General features: G+C 43.9%; 1 protein-coding gene across 5 annotated transcripts in view; it reads right to left on the reverse strand.

Moving 5' to 3' along the window:
- The window catches only part of PRKCH (protein kinase C eta), a 233,160-nt gene that overhangs the window by 87,822 nt on the left and 127,838 nt on the right, over positions 1-17,500 (reverse strand). For 4 of the 5 annotated variants that reach the window (XM_086320372.1, XM_086320374.1, XM_086320373.1 and 1 more), the window contains exons 4-9: positions 16,769-16,803; positions 14,883-14,971; positions 13,239-13,368; positions 10,259-10,386; positions 6,555-6,698; positions 6,197-6,370 (exon numbers count right to left, since the gene is read on the reverse strand). In XM_086320372.1, the coding sequence (XP_086176498.1) occupies positions 6,197-6,370; positions 6,555-6,698; positions 10,259-10,386; positions 13,239-13,368; positions 14,883-14,971; positions 16,769-16,803 (700 nt within the window). Of the gene's footprint in view, positions 1-4,185; positions 4,617-6,196; positions 6,371-6,554; positions 6,699-10,258; positions 10,387-13,238; positions 13,369-14,882; positions 14,972-16,768; positions 16,804-17,500 lie in introns of those variants that run through there. The other variant, XM_086320377.1, reaches the window with a different exon arrangement.

The following is a 17,500-nucleotide window of genomic DNA, read 5'->3' on the forward strand; positions in this document are numbered from 1 at the left end:
GAACCTGAAATGGATTCACACTGCTAATTATCATAAATTCTGTACTATTTCCTGGCCTCCCATCTCTTGTCCCACCAGTTACTCTGTTTAATTTTGGGCAAGTAATTTAGCTCCTCCTTCACTTTGCTGCTGCTGCTGCTGCTGCTAAGTCGCTTCAGTCGTGTCCAACTCTGTGCGACCCCAGAGACGGCAGCCCACCAGGTTCCCCCATCCCTGGGATTCTCCAGGCAAGAACACTGGAGTGGGTTGCCATTTCCTTCTCCAATGCATGAAAGTGAAAATGAAATTGAAGTCTCTCGGTTGTGTCTGACTCCCAGCAACCCCATGGACTGCAGCCCACCAAGCTCCTCCATCCATGGGATTTTCCAGGCAAGAGTACTGGAGTGGGGTGCCATTGCCTTCTCCGCCTCCTTCACTTTATCACTCAGCAAAATAAAGATAATAATTGTACCCATCTTCTAGGGCTGATGTAAGAATTGTATGGAATAAATCATATATGTTAGATGCTTCTGAAAGTAACACACAATCTTTTAACTACTTAATATTCAATCATATCTCTACTGGCCAAAAACCTTCATCCAGTAGTACATTTTTTAAGTAGATTCCCATTGCTGAAGACTGAGGTTGTTTCCAGTATCTTCCTAGTATAAATTATGCACTGAAAATTAAACATATTAATGCATAATGTCTTATTCTTTATGTTGCTTTCTTTGACGAGGTTATTAGGAATAAAATCAACAGATCCAAGAGTATAAACATTGATCCAGACTGTAAGCCATGATCCAGCTTAACGAATCATTCACAAACTATTAGAATTTACAATGCTTTCAGAAATTTATGAGAATGCCAATGGAATGATGTACTTGCAAGTAATATGTATTATGATAAAAAATAATCTGGGGCAATAATTCATGGGCCCATAATTCTACGTAGCAAACTTGATAAATTATCTAATATTTAAAATTTGCTTATCTTTTTGTTTTGACCAAGAACAAAAAGAGCTCCAAAATCCCTGTTTTGTGAGTGTTTATGGTTACCGTCATGTAGGGTCTGTGCTGGCCCCTGGGAGTCCCAGGACTGTTTTGGTGTGGGGAAGGAGGCAGTCATCACAACACCCAGCTGGTTGACTTTTGAACCATGGCATGCGTGTGGCAACAGCGTGTCTGCATTCTCGCCTTTGGTTCTCACAGCAATCCCGCTTTCATCTCCACCATGAGAACTCTAGGGCTCAAAGGACTTTTAAGGGAGTTGCAAGCCATTCAGACAGAGGAAAACAGACTTGGAAGGACTCAGCTTCCTTTTCCAAGGGCAAGGCTGCTGCCATATCAACAGGTTGGAGGGGAGCCAGTGCAGACGGAAGGGGCTTAAGCAGATGCTGAATCAACAACCTCTGTGTTGTACAAGATACCCAGTGGACGGAGCCGGACTCCAGAGTCAGCCTGACCCAGAGATGAACCTTGTTTCCATCACTCAGCTCAAGGGAGCCTTAGCAAGTTGCTTCCTTTCTCCTGGGCCTCAGAGACACTCATTCCGCAGGCCTGGACAGTGAGAGAAGCGCTGTTTCTACCAGCATCTTTACAATAAAGTGACACATTGCAAATGCTGGGGAGTGGCTCCCACGCCTCACCTCGGGTCCCTTCTAAATTCTGCAAGGGCAACTGTTACAGTTTCGCGTGACACATTGATCAGCATCTTCTTTTAGATGTCAGGGGCTGCCAAACCCAGTTGCTGAAAAGTAGTCAGTTACCTGCTGTAATTTCTCATAGTAACTGGCATTTTCTGTTCTTTATACTTAGTTTTTCAATAGCAAATGGGGATAGTGACTGAGGACTTCTGACAGATGGACTGATGCAGAGAGCAAATGACATGCATATGTAGAGTCTGATACCTTGCAAATCCGAGAGATGGCTTAAACTATAGCAATATGAAAACTGCATATCTTTATCTCAGCATAAGAAAAATGCACTTGATTCTTTTAAGCTGTTCCTACCACTTTATCATCTAAACTTATGGGAGGGGAAAATTACCTTTATCCTTTGCTTTGGAGACATCTACTGCAACACACAAATTTTAAACCCCAAAGTCAGCTCTGGTGCAGAAATAAAAATCACCTTGTGGTAACGACTGCCACCTTGTGGCCATATATGAAACTGTCACTAAAAATAGATGCTGCTGCCGCTGCTGCTGCTAAGTCGCTTCAGTCATGTCCGACTCTGTGCGACCCCATAGACGGCAGCCCACCAGGCTCCCCTGTCCCTGGGATTCTCCAGGCAAGAACACTGGAGTGGGTTGCCATTTCCTTCTCCAATGCATGAAAGTCAAAAGTGAAAGTGAAGTTGCTCAGTCCTGTCCGACTTTTAGTGACCCCATGGACTGCGGCCCACCAGGCTCCTCCGGCCACGGGATTTTCCAGGCAAGAGTGCTGGAGTGGGGCACCATTGCCCTCTCCGAAAAATAGATGGCCAATGTTAATAAAGGCCTGGAGCCACCGAGGACTCTGATGAAGAGGGTGTGGCCTCAAGGGCCCAGGCTGTGAGAGGCAAGAAGAAGGAACACAAGGGGAACTGCAGCCCAAGAAGCTACTGGTTGGACCTCGAGGTACTTGGACGGCATGGGAGTGCATGCCATGCATCCCCTTTCACCTGTCCTCCTGCCTCCTGGCTTCCCTGCTGCATCCGTTCTCCATGCTGCACATGTGCCTTTGCCAACACAAGGGGCCCTTACACATATGTGATGTTCAGCCTCACTTTCTGTTGGAGAAATGCCAGTTAGAACTCCAAAGTCACGTTAAAAAAAAATCTCTCCAGCCATCAAAACGATAGGCAGCGTCGTAACAGGAGAGGAGGGGAAATAAGCCTTCTCAAATGTGGTTTGGGAGTGTGAATTTAGAAATACGGCCAGCAAGTGGAAAGAGCTGGGGCTCAGCAGTCAGACTGCCTGGCTTTAAAACCTCTGCCACTTGGAAGCTAAATTTCTTCCTGCCTCAGTTTGCTCATTTGTAAAATGGGAGTGATGTGAACAGAACTTACTTCACAGGATTACCATAAAGATTGATAATACACACAAGGCACTTAGAACAGTGCCTGGTATATAAGCGATAAAGTCTTAGCTATTTTCAGCCATGATAGGGGAGAAGGCCCACTAGACCCCATCAGAATCATAAATCCATCCATTTTTGACCAAGCAATACCACTTCCCATAGTGTCCCATATAGAAATCATAGCACAGGTACATAAGATAAAAGTACAAGGGACTCATTGTAAATTTGATTGAAATAAAAGTTAAGTATAACCTAAGTATTTACCAATAGGAAATAGGTTAAATAATTTGTATTATGGTCTTAAAATGGAATACTATGCAGCCATTATAAATGAGGCAGTCAGGTATATTCAAATATGAGACAATCTCATTATACATTGCTTTTTTTCAGACAAATAAGGTGAATGGGGATGCAATGTACAATGTGGTGACTACAGTTAATGATATGGTATTGAATATATGAAAGTTGCTGAAAGTATTTCTTAAAGGTTCTCAACACAAGAAAAAAATTCTGTTAACTAAGCATGTTGATAGATGCTAACTAAATTTAGTTGTGGTGCTCATTTTACTACATACGGAAATATAAAATCATTTTTTGTACACCTAAAACAATGTTAAATGTCAATTATATTTCATTTTTTAATGTGCAAATTTTTAAAAAGTATAAATTTTGCAAGATGTATTACAGAGATTTACTCTCTTAATAAAACCATTTTGGATTTTTTCCTTAAGAAGACAGGGTGGGGGACTTCCCTAGTGATCCAGTGGTTAAGACTCTGTCTTCCGATGCAGGTGACACAGGTTCGATCCCTGGTTGGGGAACTAAGATCCCACACACTTCAGGGCAACTCAGCCCGAGCGCCACAGCTACTGAGCATGCGTGCCTCTACTAGAGAGAAGCCCACGTGTTGGAATGAAGTCTGTGCGCCACAACCAAGACCCAGGGCAGCCAAAAATAAACAAATATTTTTTAAAAGGAGGGTACAGAATGGCGTGCAAATATATACCACCATTTATGTTATTTTTTAAAAATAAATACAGATGCATATATGTTGTGTGTATGTATGCTTTTGCGTACAAACAATTCTCTGAAAGGCTATACGTGAAACTACTAATAATAGTTTCGATCAAAGACAGGAGATGAATACTTGGAGAATGCTTATATTACCCACTGCATACAAAAAATTTGCTTTTTCATAGTTTAAATCTGCAATCTGGAATATCATTCTTCTGCTTAAATGTCTTTCATTCATTCTTAGGGCTAAAATACAAGCTCTTTTAACAGAGCCTTCAAGGCTCTCACAGCCTGGTCCTGGCCTGCCCCACTTCTTCAGCCCCAGTTCTCCCCAGGCCCCTTCTCAACCTCACATTTTACGCTTGTGGGCTTTATTCACCCTTTTTGTTCCTGTTTACTGATGGTGGTTTAGTCGCTCAGTCATGTCCGACTCTTGCGACTGCATGGACTGTAGCCCTCCAGGTTCCTCTGTCCATGGGATTTTCCAGGTAAGAATTCTGGAGTGGGTTGCCATTTTCTTCTCCAGGGGATCTTCCTGACCCAGGGACCGAAGCTGCATCTCCTGTTTAGGAGGCGGATTCTTTACTGACTGAGCTACCATAGAAGACCTGTTTACTGGTAGACCCACTGGAGCTGTTCACCTTGTACAACACACTCCCTTTCACTCTCTCTGCCTGACTAATTCTAACCGGTCCTTCTGGTTCCAGTGTCGCTGTCACTTTCCCTAGAAATGCCTTGCAACATCCCTGGACCAGGTGTGACGCCCCCATCCCACTCCTACCACAGCCTTTACCTCCCTGATGGTGGCAGAGACAAGGGACGTGTCCTGAATTCTCTTTCAGAATGCCTTTGAGAAGCAAGAAGGTTGGGAAATAACTGCCAGACCCTCCCGATGCCTTCATAGGAGCTCTCTCCCCTCTCCATTGACAGCAGAAGCCCAGTCCTGAGCCCAGTCTAAGTGGGCTGCAGAATGCCCCGCCTCAGGGATGAGTCAGGTGGATGGGAGCCCATTGTGACAAAGCAGCTTATCTCGGCTAGATATTCGCTCTTCCAGCCTCCTCTGCAACTCAGGATGAGCATATAACTCAAGTCTAGGAAAGATTTTTCTATCCCTGATAAGAGGAAAGTGCATGAAGCCCTTCGACCTCTGCTCCCTGTGCTTCCTGCTTTAGATGTTGTCATGTGATGTGAGATGGTTAGGGCTGTGATATTAGGGCAAGTACCTTGAGACCTCAAGCAGAAAAGATGCCGAATGACACTAAGTATCTCATACAATCCTAATAGTGCTATCATGAGACTTCTCAAGAAAAAAGCCTCTACTATGAACTAAACTCATCCTTCCTGTTTATTGCGTAAACCACTACCAGTCATATATTCTGTTAACCACAGTCAAAAGCATTCCTAATTGCACCCCATGATGAAAGTGGTCGCTCAGTCGTGTTCGACTCTTTGCGACCACATGGACTGTAGCCTACCAGGCTCCTCCGTCCATGGGATTTTCCAGGCAAGAGTACTGGAGTGGATTGCCATTTCCTTCTCCAGGGGATCTTCCTGACCCAGGGATTGAGCCCAGGTCTCCCGCATTGCAGGCAGACGCTTTACCATCTGAGCCACCAGGGAAGTTCCCACCCCATGATGGGGTAGACAGAATCCCAGGATCAGTCCACAGAATCAAGCAAAGGGTCCTTGATTGAGGCCAGGAGCAAGGCCTTGGAACATTACAAGTCAAGGTGCCCTCTTTGGGCCTATCCTGGTCTGAACTCTTTTCCCCAGGTCAGAAACAGTTTAGCATTTAGCAATAGAGCCAAGGTCAAAGTCACCAGGATAAGCAGCCCATGATGTTTACTGTCTTCTTGGACTTCTGTAACCTTCACTCTGCTAGAGAAGACTTATGTACAAAGACATTTTTAATCTCAGGACACACAACCCTCAAATCGATCCTTCTCCAGGACAACATGAAAGGAAGCGGTTAGTTCATTGGTTCTGGTCATCAGAAGTCACTGGGTACTTCAAATGACCCTACCTTGGAAGTCTCCACCCCCCAAAGTTTCTGATCTGCTACTTTATGAAAGCTTCGACATATTGCAGTCTAAACTTTCGAAGAAAGGAGGCCATGGGGTGGTGAATGGGGGTCATACTTACAGGGGTCTGAAAGCAGCAGAAGAGCTGCGTGAGGAAGGGGTGACTGCGGGCCAGGGACAGGATCCTTTTCTCGGTCATGGTGCACTCCACATCGTCGTCCTGCAGGATCACGTCCTTCTTCAGCACCTTCACAGCATAGAGGTCTCCTGTTTCCTTGATTCTTGCGAGCATCACCTATGGCAAAGCAGCACGAAGGAGCGTGAGCAGGAGAACTCCTGCAGCTCTTAGGGTATGGCCTTGCCTGGGGCAGAAGGCCGATGGCAGGTGGGAAACAGGCGTGTGGATACATTTCTGTACAGACAAACAACCTCCATGGAGCAGGCTTCCTTTAACCCAAACAGCTGAAGCCAAGACTCACCTTCCCAAAGCTGCCCTTCCCCAACACTCGGATGAACTCAAAGTTGTCGATCCCAAGTCGGTTGGAGGAATTTACCCCAATGCCATTTCCTTCTTTGGTGCTCTCCTTTCCTTGTCGTCTTAGGGTTGATCTAGAAACAAGCTTCTGCAAAGAAGAAATACATGGAATCAGAAATCCCAGTGGAACTTGAAGCAGTTACAGATGGAGAAGACCTTACTTGCAGCTTCACCCCTCAATATAGCACATGGGGAGAGATTAATACAGCTTGACATGTGATCAGGTTTTGCCACTCAAAGCTGCTTCAGCATAAACTCCTGATCTGTGCTTACTGTATTTGGGTAAGAATCATTTAAAAAAAAAAAAAATTGGAGAAGGCAATGGCACCCCACTCCAGTACTCTTGCCTGGAAAATCCCATGGACAGAGGAGCCTGGTAGGCTGCAGACCATGGGGTCTCGAAGAGTCGGACACGACTGAGCGACTTCACTTTCACTTTTCCCTTTCATGCACTGGAGAAGGAAATGGCAACCCACTCCAGTGTTCTTGCCTGGAGAATCCCAGGGAAGGGGGAGCCTGGTGGGCCGCCGTCTACGGGGTCGCACAGAGTTGGGCATGACTGAAGCGACTTAGCAGCAGCAGCAGCAGCAGCATTTAAAAATATATCTAAGCCACTGAGTTTCAGTTTGTGCTCAAATGGCAGTATACAGAAACACTGTCTCAGCCTGGGCCACCTGCTTGCTTTCCATAGGTGACCACATTCTAAGAGCGCCATCTGGTGTCCAAGTCCTACAAGTAGCAGATTTCACAACTGCTCAGAAAATCAAAATGAGAACAAAAGAAGTAACGTGATAATATACATTTTAAATTATAGAAGAGAAATGAAAATTAATGTAAATATTGGAACAATGAGCAAATATATGAAGGATAACATCGACAACACCTATAATCTCATCAGCCCTCTTCAACAAAAAATAAAAACAACATAAATATACACACATCGATCTTTACGCTTGATTAATTTTTAAAAAGACAATGAAATTGTTGTTTCATAATTTTAATTTTAATTTAACATTTTGCATGCTATTATCATACTAACATATTATGTTAATTGCATGCTATTAACATATTATGCACAGTTCTAAATGTCCTTCAAGAACATGAGTTTTAAACATCAGTTTAAAAAGCTGTCCAATAATTCATTTTATGGATATATCACAATTGATTCAGTAACTCCCCTGATACTGGACATACAGAATATCCCCATTTTTCTCTATATAGATAACACTCAGTGATTGTACTTGCATGCAAATCTTCATATCAGGGTGATAAGGAGTCTGGGCTCTCAAGCAGGCTGCCTGGGTTCAAATCACAGCTCTGCAACCCAACCCTGTGACCGTGGACCAGTCACCCACCTCTCTGTGCTTCAGTTTCCACTCCTAACAAAGGAGAAGTTACAGCAGTTGCCACGTGGCTCGTTATGAGGAGTAAATGAATAACTGCGCCTAAAGCTCTTAGATCAGTGCCTGGCACATTCAATAAACCTAAGCTGCATTGTCATCACTATCAGCAAGCTCATCATTAGCATCCTCTATTCAGATAACTTTCCCAAAAGGGAACTCTCTGAACCAGGGATTTAAGTTTGAAGACTTCGGATGCACGGTCAACTTGCCCTCCAGAAAGATTAACCGCCAATACAGTGAGAGCTCCTAGCTCACCAGATGGAACCAGAAGAACTCTTCAGGGAGTTCTCCAGCCCCATCCTGCAGAGGACGCTACCTACAGACAAGACGACAGTGCAGATGTCCATCTTGGGATATTTAAGACAAGCAGACCAGAATAGACGAGAGACCAGAAGTCTAACATCTTAGAGCATTTGACCTACTAGAAAACAGCTAATTTGGGGCAACTTCTAAGCAATGTTTGCCATAAACAGCTGGGCAACAGCCTGAAACTGCAAGGATTGTACTTATTCAACCAAGTGAAACCGTGATTGAAGACACAAAATGGATCATTTTTAAAAATCCAATTGTTTTCATAGTTTCTCCTCATAAATTTTTCCAAGACAGAAAAACTTTACCAGCTTGAATTTCACTTCCTCCACATAAATCCTTCCCCTGGTTGGGCTGGCCCTGGCCAGAAAACTTCAAGCCAGTGTTTCTCAATCTTTTTTTTCTTTTAACCCATTCTTCTCTTTTGATAGACTGAAGACGTCACTCTTTAGTGATGAACTGTCAGATGACAGATAATTTGGGTTTTCTCACAATTAAGTGTCAGAACATTAAAGATACTTGGTTCAAATGACATGTGACACTGCCCATTCTTGGAGATTGTGCCGCATGGCTCAGCTCATTCCCATGGAGTTTCAGAAGCTCTGGGGCAGGCTGAAAGCCCTAACCTGACACTCTTCAGGCATAGCAGTCTGCGTGCACGCATGCTAAGTCACTTCAGTCATGTCTGACTCTGTGTAACCCTAAGGGCTGTAGCCTGTTAGGCTCCTCTGTCCATGAGATTCTCCAGGCAAGAATATTGGAGTGGGTTGCCATGTCCTCTTCCAGGGGATATTCCCAACCCATGAATGGAACCTGCATCTCTTACAACTGTGTTAGGAGGTGGGTTCTTTACCACTAGCACCACCTGGGCTTCCTTGGTAGCTCAGATGGTAAAGAATCTACCTCCCAACGCAGGAGACAATCCCTGGGTCAGGAAGATTCCCCAGAGAAAGGAATGGCAACCCACTCCAGTATTCTTGCCTGGGAGATCCCATGGACAGAGGTGCCTGGTGTGCTAGAGTCCAGGGGGCTGCAAAGAGTTGGACACGACTGAGCCACATTCACTGTACTTTTCCTCAAATCAAGAAATACAATGTCAGTCCAAGGCCCCGATCTACCAGGTGGGGCCCTCCACCTGGTAGAGGTGGTTAGTGATGACATTTTTTGGACAACCAAGCACCTCACAGTGATTGCACTTCCCTTCCTAAGTATCCAAAGATATTTGCCAGTTCAGTCTAGAATTTTCCTGAACCAGACATCAAGCTACACATTTGAGAAGCCACAGCCATAGCCACGGATCATTCCTCAGTTCTCGGCAGACCCCAGCTAGCAAGGCAGGATTAGGATGCGGCTGAAGCTCTAACAGACCAGGGGAGGCTATGGGTCACTCAGGGAGGGGGCAAGACAAAATGCACACAGCAACAGACCCACTCCACCCACCCCCGAGAGCCGAGAGGAAGGAACTCCTGTCTGTGGCTGGACCAGAGATAAGTTCACGATCCATACAAAAACTTCACACTCTGGATTCCAGGGCTGTGGAGAGTGTCAGCTCTTCAAGTTCAACGCTTTCAGAGAGGAGGAAGCAGAGGCCCACAAGTTACTGGCCAGCTGTACAGCTGGGGACCCCACCAAGAGCAGAACCCAGGCCCCTGGATTCCAGGCTTTTCACCAGACCACAATGACAGGAAGCTGATTTACCAAAAAAAAAAAAAAATCCTTTTTCTGCTTATTGCAATGTCTGCACACTCACTATTTGTTGTTACATAACTGTATATAGAACCTTATTTGTAGAAGAAAATGCTCTTTAAAAATGCAATAAATCTGTTTACCGTATTTGCTGAGACTAGGACTTGGATCACGCCACACACAACACGAGGACTCACCACATCTGGGAACAATGTCCAGATTATAATATGGGAAAACAGTAAAGGCTCACCGAGGTTGGAGAAATATTTCCGGGTTGGAGGCCCATTCCTGCCAGAGTCTTGGCCAGCTCCACCGCGTTTACCCCGCAGTTTGGGGCCACGTTCGCCTGACATCGAATGTGTACATTCATTTTACATACTGGAGGGAAGAGGAGAAAGGAATCCATGTTCAGAAAAGAGCCACGTCAACATGAGATGTAAAACAGAACCATGATGACCTGAGAGGCTGTGGCTGGGCAACAGCACAGGCTGAACAATGCCATCTGCTCTTAAAATTCAACGGACTCAAATAATGATCCCTGACAGGGGAGCCTGGTGGGCTGCCATCTAAGGCAGAGTCGGACACGACTGAAGCGACTTAGCAGCAGCAGAATGTAAGTAAATCCCTGACTTTCTCTATTTCTGTTTTGTGCAGAAGCCGAAAGCCTAGCACACTGAAGAATAAATTTCAAATACCTTTTTTTTTTCCCACTGCGACTTGATGAAAGACATTCAACTATGCTACATTTTAACAATCATCACCGGTTTCCCAGCATGATTCAACACAGATTAAAATGTTCATCAGTGTGACAGCTCAGTCAACTAAGTAACAAGGAAACATGCCAAGTGACTTTATACTCTTTCTTGTGCCTCTCAAAAAAGGTAGTAATCACAAAGCCATGTATAGATGGCTGTTCAAACAGTGAAACGTGAGTCTGAGAGAAAACCTCTAAGTACAGCCTTCCTTCTGAGCACTGTCTTTGGGTGGCCCCCACAGCACAGAACGCGGCATCCTGTGTGGCTGCCTTTCTCAGGGCTTTCAGCCTGTGGCTTCACGGGTGACAAAAAGCAATTGATTTAAAGGTCAAAGTAAGTGGCAGTTGGAAGAGCAGAGTGAAGCAAGCTAAGCTCCTGGCGCACAGGAAGCTGACTTGGGATGATGAAAGACCTGAGGTTTAATCAGCACAAAGTTCTGATACGGTTTCTTGACCTGGTTCTGCAGAGGGGAGGCAGAAATGAAACAGCATAATACATGTTTGGGGTGTGTCAGCCCATCTTTGGAAGGATGCACAGATCCAGATTTTGTGGGGGCTAAATTTATGCAATTTAGGGTTCTCTTCTTTGAGAAAAAGAACACTCTGGGGCTTCCCTGGTGGCTCAGTAGTTGGGAATCCGCCTGACAATGTAGGAGACACTGGTTCGATCCTTGGTCCAGGAAGCTCCCACATGCTGTGGGGCAACCAAGCTGGTGTGCCACAACTATTGAGTCTGTGCTGTAGAGCCCGGGAGCCACAGCTCCTGAAGCCCGCACACCCTAGAGCCCGTTCTCCCCAACAAGAGAAGCCACTGCAATGAGAAGCCCGGGGACCACATCTACAGGGTAGTCCTGCTCGCTGCGACTAGAGAAAAGCCCATGTATAGCAACGAAGACCCAGCACAGTCAAAAATAAATAACACAATCATTTTAAAAAAGGAAAAGAACACTCCATCAAGTAGAGAGCTTGGAAGGTGCCTTGCAAGGGAGGGACTCTGAGGCTTAAGCTTTATTAGCTTTATAGGACATCCTCCTCTCTCAGGAAGGCTGGTACGGAGACATACAAGCCAGTAGTGGCCTTTCTAAAGTACCACGTGACAATAACAGCAACAATTATAGGAATTCTGTAGGTGTGCTATCCTTAGCACCACCAGGGACAAGAACCATGCAGATGAGCCCCACCCATGGCTCTGTACAGAGCATACAAGAGCAGAAAGTGACTTTCACCCTAGAAAGGGACACCACCCAGCTAATGATTAAGCAGTGCCTAAAACAAAGCCACACGGGCACTGTCTGCTGTTTTGGTTGAAAAAGAATTTATTTCACATATCTATGAAAAAAGAATCCTTGTGACTCCCATGGACTGTAGCCCATCAGGCTCCTCTGTCCATGGGGATTCACCAGCCAAGAATACTGGAGTGGGTTGCCATGCTCTCCTCCAGGGGATCTTCCCCACCCCGGGATGGAACCCAGGTCTCCTGCATTGCAGGTGGATTCTTTACCTTCTAAGCCACCAGGGAAGCCCACACACACAAAGCACACATGGAAAAAGAATAATCAAATGGGGCTCTGGAGAAACAAAAGAATTGGCCTGTCTTAAAAACAAGGGACTAGCCCCTTGTTGGTAATAGAAGCAGGTTTGGTAAGTCCAGCCAGTGGAAGTTACCCAGTTTTATTGACATGAACTCTGCCTTCCTCTGGTGACTTAGAATGTGTCTAAGTCACATGAACTTCACATGTGTTTCAGCAGGGGACAGTGCATCCCACGACAGCCAGACTATTTCAGAAACACTCAGTGAGAGATGACTCCAGGCCAATAGCCTCTCAACTCCTAACGGGACAGGGATCAACCCTCATTTCCTGACCCTTTGCTAAGGCAAAAGCCCAAAACTCAGGCTCCCTTGGGCATAGCTATTGAAGTACAAGCCCACATGGGGCCAAAGCTGAAGAGTCCTTCATCCCACCTACCTTCCGATCTCTATCAAGCTCTTTGAGAAGACACAGGGCAGCTCCAGCAATGCCTTTGTAACTCAATTTCTGCTTATTTCTGGTGAGGTCATCAGACCACCTCTCTTGCCAGTTCTTTTCTCATAAGCCAACCTTCTCTGCTGACCACCTCACCTCCTACTATCGTCCATTTCTGACCAGATGCCATTTTTTCCTCTTTCACATACATATTGAAATACACAATGACTAGCCTGTACTCAGCACTCAATAGAGGATAGCCAGCAGCCTAGCTAATGAGATGGGACATTTAATTTAGCAACTGCGTAAACATGCTGTAGTTAGGACGTTTGTGGATCAAGTGCAGCTCTCTGTACATGCCTGACAAGGGACAATCTAGAGTCACAGAGATGTTTGTTTATAAAAGGTCTAAAACCACCAGTTCTAGGTCAGATTCTGAACTGCAGAATTTGGAAAGCTCGAAGCAAGGTGTTCTCATGAGGAAGCGGCTACCCCACACCCCAGCATCTCACTTTTACACTGAAGTCCTTGTCGCATTATGCCCCAGAGCAGGGAGCCACAGTGGTCGCAGAACGTCGGCACCTTATAGTTGTGGACGCTGAACTTGTGTGGGATGTTGATTCCAAACCTCTGCTCAGCAGTCTGTAAAAAGGAAACAGGAGGACAAGAGCTGAAATGCCACACCTTCTGCGAAAACCATTAACAGGAGCCCACCAAATTCATGGTGTTACTATCACACCTGAGATGGGTACGTCATTACTGCTCAGCAGCAATGAATTACCCAGGCCTGACAATGCAGACTGAGCACGTTTTCTAGTGAACAAGACTGGACAGAAACATGTGGTATACAAGATTGTTCTCCATCTTGGGAGCTTAAAAGAAATTTGAATTTTCAATTCACCTTTTATATTCAAGCTGTGTGTCTCTCCCTACCAATCCTCTCACACTTATGTCCATTTCCAAGAACCTTTGAACTTCAGGATTAAACAAGCCTTTTATAGACTTTACATACACTTACTATCATCACAAGTTCTTCCACAAATTCATTGTATCATGAGGACAGGGCAGAGGGTGGTACCTAGCGGACATGGAATCACCTAAGGAATTCACTCCAAAGTGACATTCAAGTGGGGATCTTATTCCTCCCTTCCAGCCTCTGCCTGTCTTTGGATTTTGGTATCTCAGTGCAAAGATTCTGCTTTGATGTTACATACAATCACTTCTTGGATCAGGTGTAATCTCACATACTATTTTCAGCAAATAATTAGATTAGGCGTATGCTCTATAGGCTACATCAAATTTAAAGAAATAGCAAAGAGCCAAGCATAACAAGGAATGGGGTAATATTACTCCTCTTGAAACCTTTCTGGCCTCTTTCTCAAAAGAAAGAACACATGTCTCTACGTGTACTCTGTAGCAATCCTGGTGTACACAGTAAAGGACCATCAATTCAGAGCCAGACTCTTCAGTGAACCTGTGAATTTACCACTAACTGTTGGTCATATTTCACCCTCCTTCTACCTTCAGAATTTAGAGTGTTATACCCACCTCAGCTGGACGCAAAATGGCAAGAGTGAAGTTCAAGAATTTATGTATAAGTAAACATCTTCCCTGAAATTCCTAGACAGGCTGGAAGGGGCCAACAGTCACTTTATTTAGGGAGTGCAATTTACAGTTAACAACATATTTATCACATCAGTTGTGTCTTGCAGTATTGATCCTATTTTAAGATTTAGGCTGAGAGAGAAGATAGCTAGCAGAGGCTGGATTCTACACTCAAATACCAGTCATCCAATGCCAAACTCAGGGAACTTCTCACAATTCCAAATCTCTCTTCAAATTAGAAGAACTGATCCCTAGAGCTTCTACCCAGATGACAACTAATAGAATTATCTTAAGGACAGGTTAAGCTAAGCAAGTGCAGAAATACAACCCCATAATATAAAAAGGAGAGACATTTCAATTCTGATACCATCGTTGGCTTCAAGGAATATGGAAGGAAAGTGGGGGGTGCAGCAAAGAGGGGCAGAGGGAGAGAGAGAAAGAGAGAGATACAGAGGCGGAGAGGGAGAGAAAAAGGAGGAGGGAGGGAGAGAGGGAGAGAGAGAATGTGCACACATAAGCATGTGTAGACAATCAGCAAACTGCTGTCTTACCTTTGAATCCACTTTGTTAATATTGTTTTGGCAAGTGCAGGCTGTAACAATTAGATGATGGCAGCGTTTGTGGACAACACAGGTGCACACTAGGGAATTAAATCCAGTAGTTATACATTTATCAGAGGCTGACAGCCTAGCCAGTTTCAGTGGAGTAACAAGGGCCGCACATGCCAACATGGCCTGATTTAGACGCTGGGCTCACGGGAAGCCCAGCCCCGTCCTTCCTATATTCTTTACCCTCACCCTAACTCAGGCCTTTGCTCATGCTCAAACTTCATACTCAAGTCTGGAACCAATGTCATCATTCCTGGCTTTAATCCTTCCCGTGCCTACCTCCAGAGGAATCATCTCACAGTATGATGCTGGTATCCTCAGCCCCATGATCTGAAGCACCCAATCGTGTCTCACTATCAGTCAGAACAGAGCTGAAGTTTTCCAGATGAGTTTCAGGGTCTGTCAAGCCCACTCCAGACTCACTTGTCACATTTCTTCTCTGATGATTTTGTCCCGTTAAAAACTAGACTAGCTGCTCTTCCTGGGTAAGTCTTCACCCTCCTCCACACACTGTCCACGTCCTTCTCAATTCCCAGGACATCTTCCTTTCCTATCACTTAACTAAATCAAATTTATAACAGGACACGAAACGTATAAAAATGTTTCTTCCATGGAAACACACTCCCCATGACTTCCCTTCTAGACTGAAACTCTCTCCCTCCTCTGATCTCCTAAACTTTTAGCTGGCCTCCCTCATTTAAAGTGTTCCACATATGGCCTCCAGTGTACTCAGGATTCCCAGCCAGCATGACGACTTGAACAAAGTAGGCATTCACTAAGTAGCTGCAGAATGACTCAATCAATTGTTTGAATAGCTAGAACTTTATAAATAACTTTTTCTTCATTTTCATTTAGATCACTGATAGAGTGTAGACACAGTCCAATTTCCATTAAAGAGCAATGAAGCAATATTAAAAATACACATCATTTTTAAGATCTTTCAAGACTTATGAAATTTTCCAGGATTAAATACATAAAGACAGATGACAAGTCAGTAAATAGTACTATAGTCTAAAACAAATCTAGCTTTCATCAGATTGAATTCTCAGGAGAACCGAACTGAAAGTGCCCAGGGAACTAACTGGTCTTTTTATATGAGGGAATCCTTCACATAGAAAAAATTTATATTCTGAGGCATTTGTGTTCTTCACAGTCAGCTTGGCTACAGGTTTATTAACTTTATTGATATTTTCAGAGAACTAGCTTTGGATTTAGTGGATTTTCTTTATTGTTTCCCTAATTTAAATTTCACTGTTTCCCACTCTATTTTTATTATTTATTTTCTACCACTCATTTTAGGCTTAAGTTTCTCTCCTTTCTGAGATGGAAAGTTAGATTATCGATTCTAGATCTTTCTTCTTTTGTAATCTATACACTTAATACTATAATTTTTCCTCTCAGCACTGCTTTCACTGCTTCTCACAAACTTTGATAAACTGTATTTTCATTGGGTTTAAAATCTTTTTTTAATTTCCTTTTAAGTCTTCTTTGACCCACTAGCCATTTAGAATATATTGCTTAATCTCCAAATATTTGAAAGTGTTTTAATTATCTTTCTGCTATTGATTTTCAGTTTAATTACACTGCTGTATGAGAAGATACTTTTTAGGATTTCAATTATTTTATATTTGTTATTATTGGTTTTACAGCCTAGAATGTGGTCTCTGTTGGTAAATTTTCCTACGAAACTGACGAAGAATCTGTATTCTGCTGCTCTTAGATGGAGTATTCTATAAATGTCAATTTGATCAAGTTCTGATAATGTTCTTATGGTATAATCACTTAACACAGGAACAAGATTAAATATACTTTCAAAAATGTTTTCTTACCTTGGCATTGATAACCCTGTTTTCCAAATACACCCCTGGTTCAAGACAATAGGGAAAAAAGTAACCATTAGTCAAACATTTCAGCAACAACTTCTATAATCACAGTACTTAAGAAAAATAAATTTCATCCTCTAGTCCTTTATAAAAAATAAAATTTCAGAGAAGCAGCAGCAATGATGTCCTTTTTGAGTGCTTGTTACCATAAGACAAAAAGGAAACTGATAAATTAGAATACTCCAAATCATAAAAACAGGTAAGTATTGCCAATTCTCATTCCACCAACCTCTGTGGCAATCCCCCTAGTCCTTAGTGAAAATAAGCCCTCCTCTGTGTGTGACTGAGCCTCAGGCTGAAGTGTCACTCTACTGCCTAACTGAGCATTGTCTCTCACATACACATAAAGATGTGTAGAAGGTGAAGTAAACAGATGCAGATATACATACAGAGGTAAACAGGTGAGTCCAGGGGACCTGACTGACCTGAGGCATCTTTCCTCTTCTCTGTGCCCACATCACCCCAGAATCTACAGGGGAGAAGTACAACCACAAGATGCCCATCATGCTCATAGCTCCCATCTCTGTCTCTCCCTAATACAGTCTCTGAGTGACAGCGACACAGTTTTAACCCTCATTAATAAAGATCACATTTTACTAAGCCTGTAGGATGTGCTAGGCAATGAGCCAAGCAGCTGACATGTACTATCTCACTTAATCCTCATGTGATAGGATGACC

The sequence above is a fragment of the Bos grunniens genome, chromosome 10 (assembly GCF_055505025.1).
Source record: "Bos grunniens cultivar Pamir isolate PY7600 chromosome 10, Bosgru_T2T1.0, whole genome shotgun sequence".
Classification (NCBI taxonomy): domain Eukaryota; kingdom Metazoa; phylum Chordata; class Mammalia; order Artiodactyla; family Bovidae; genus Bos; species Bos grunniens.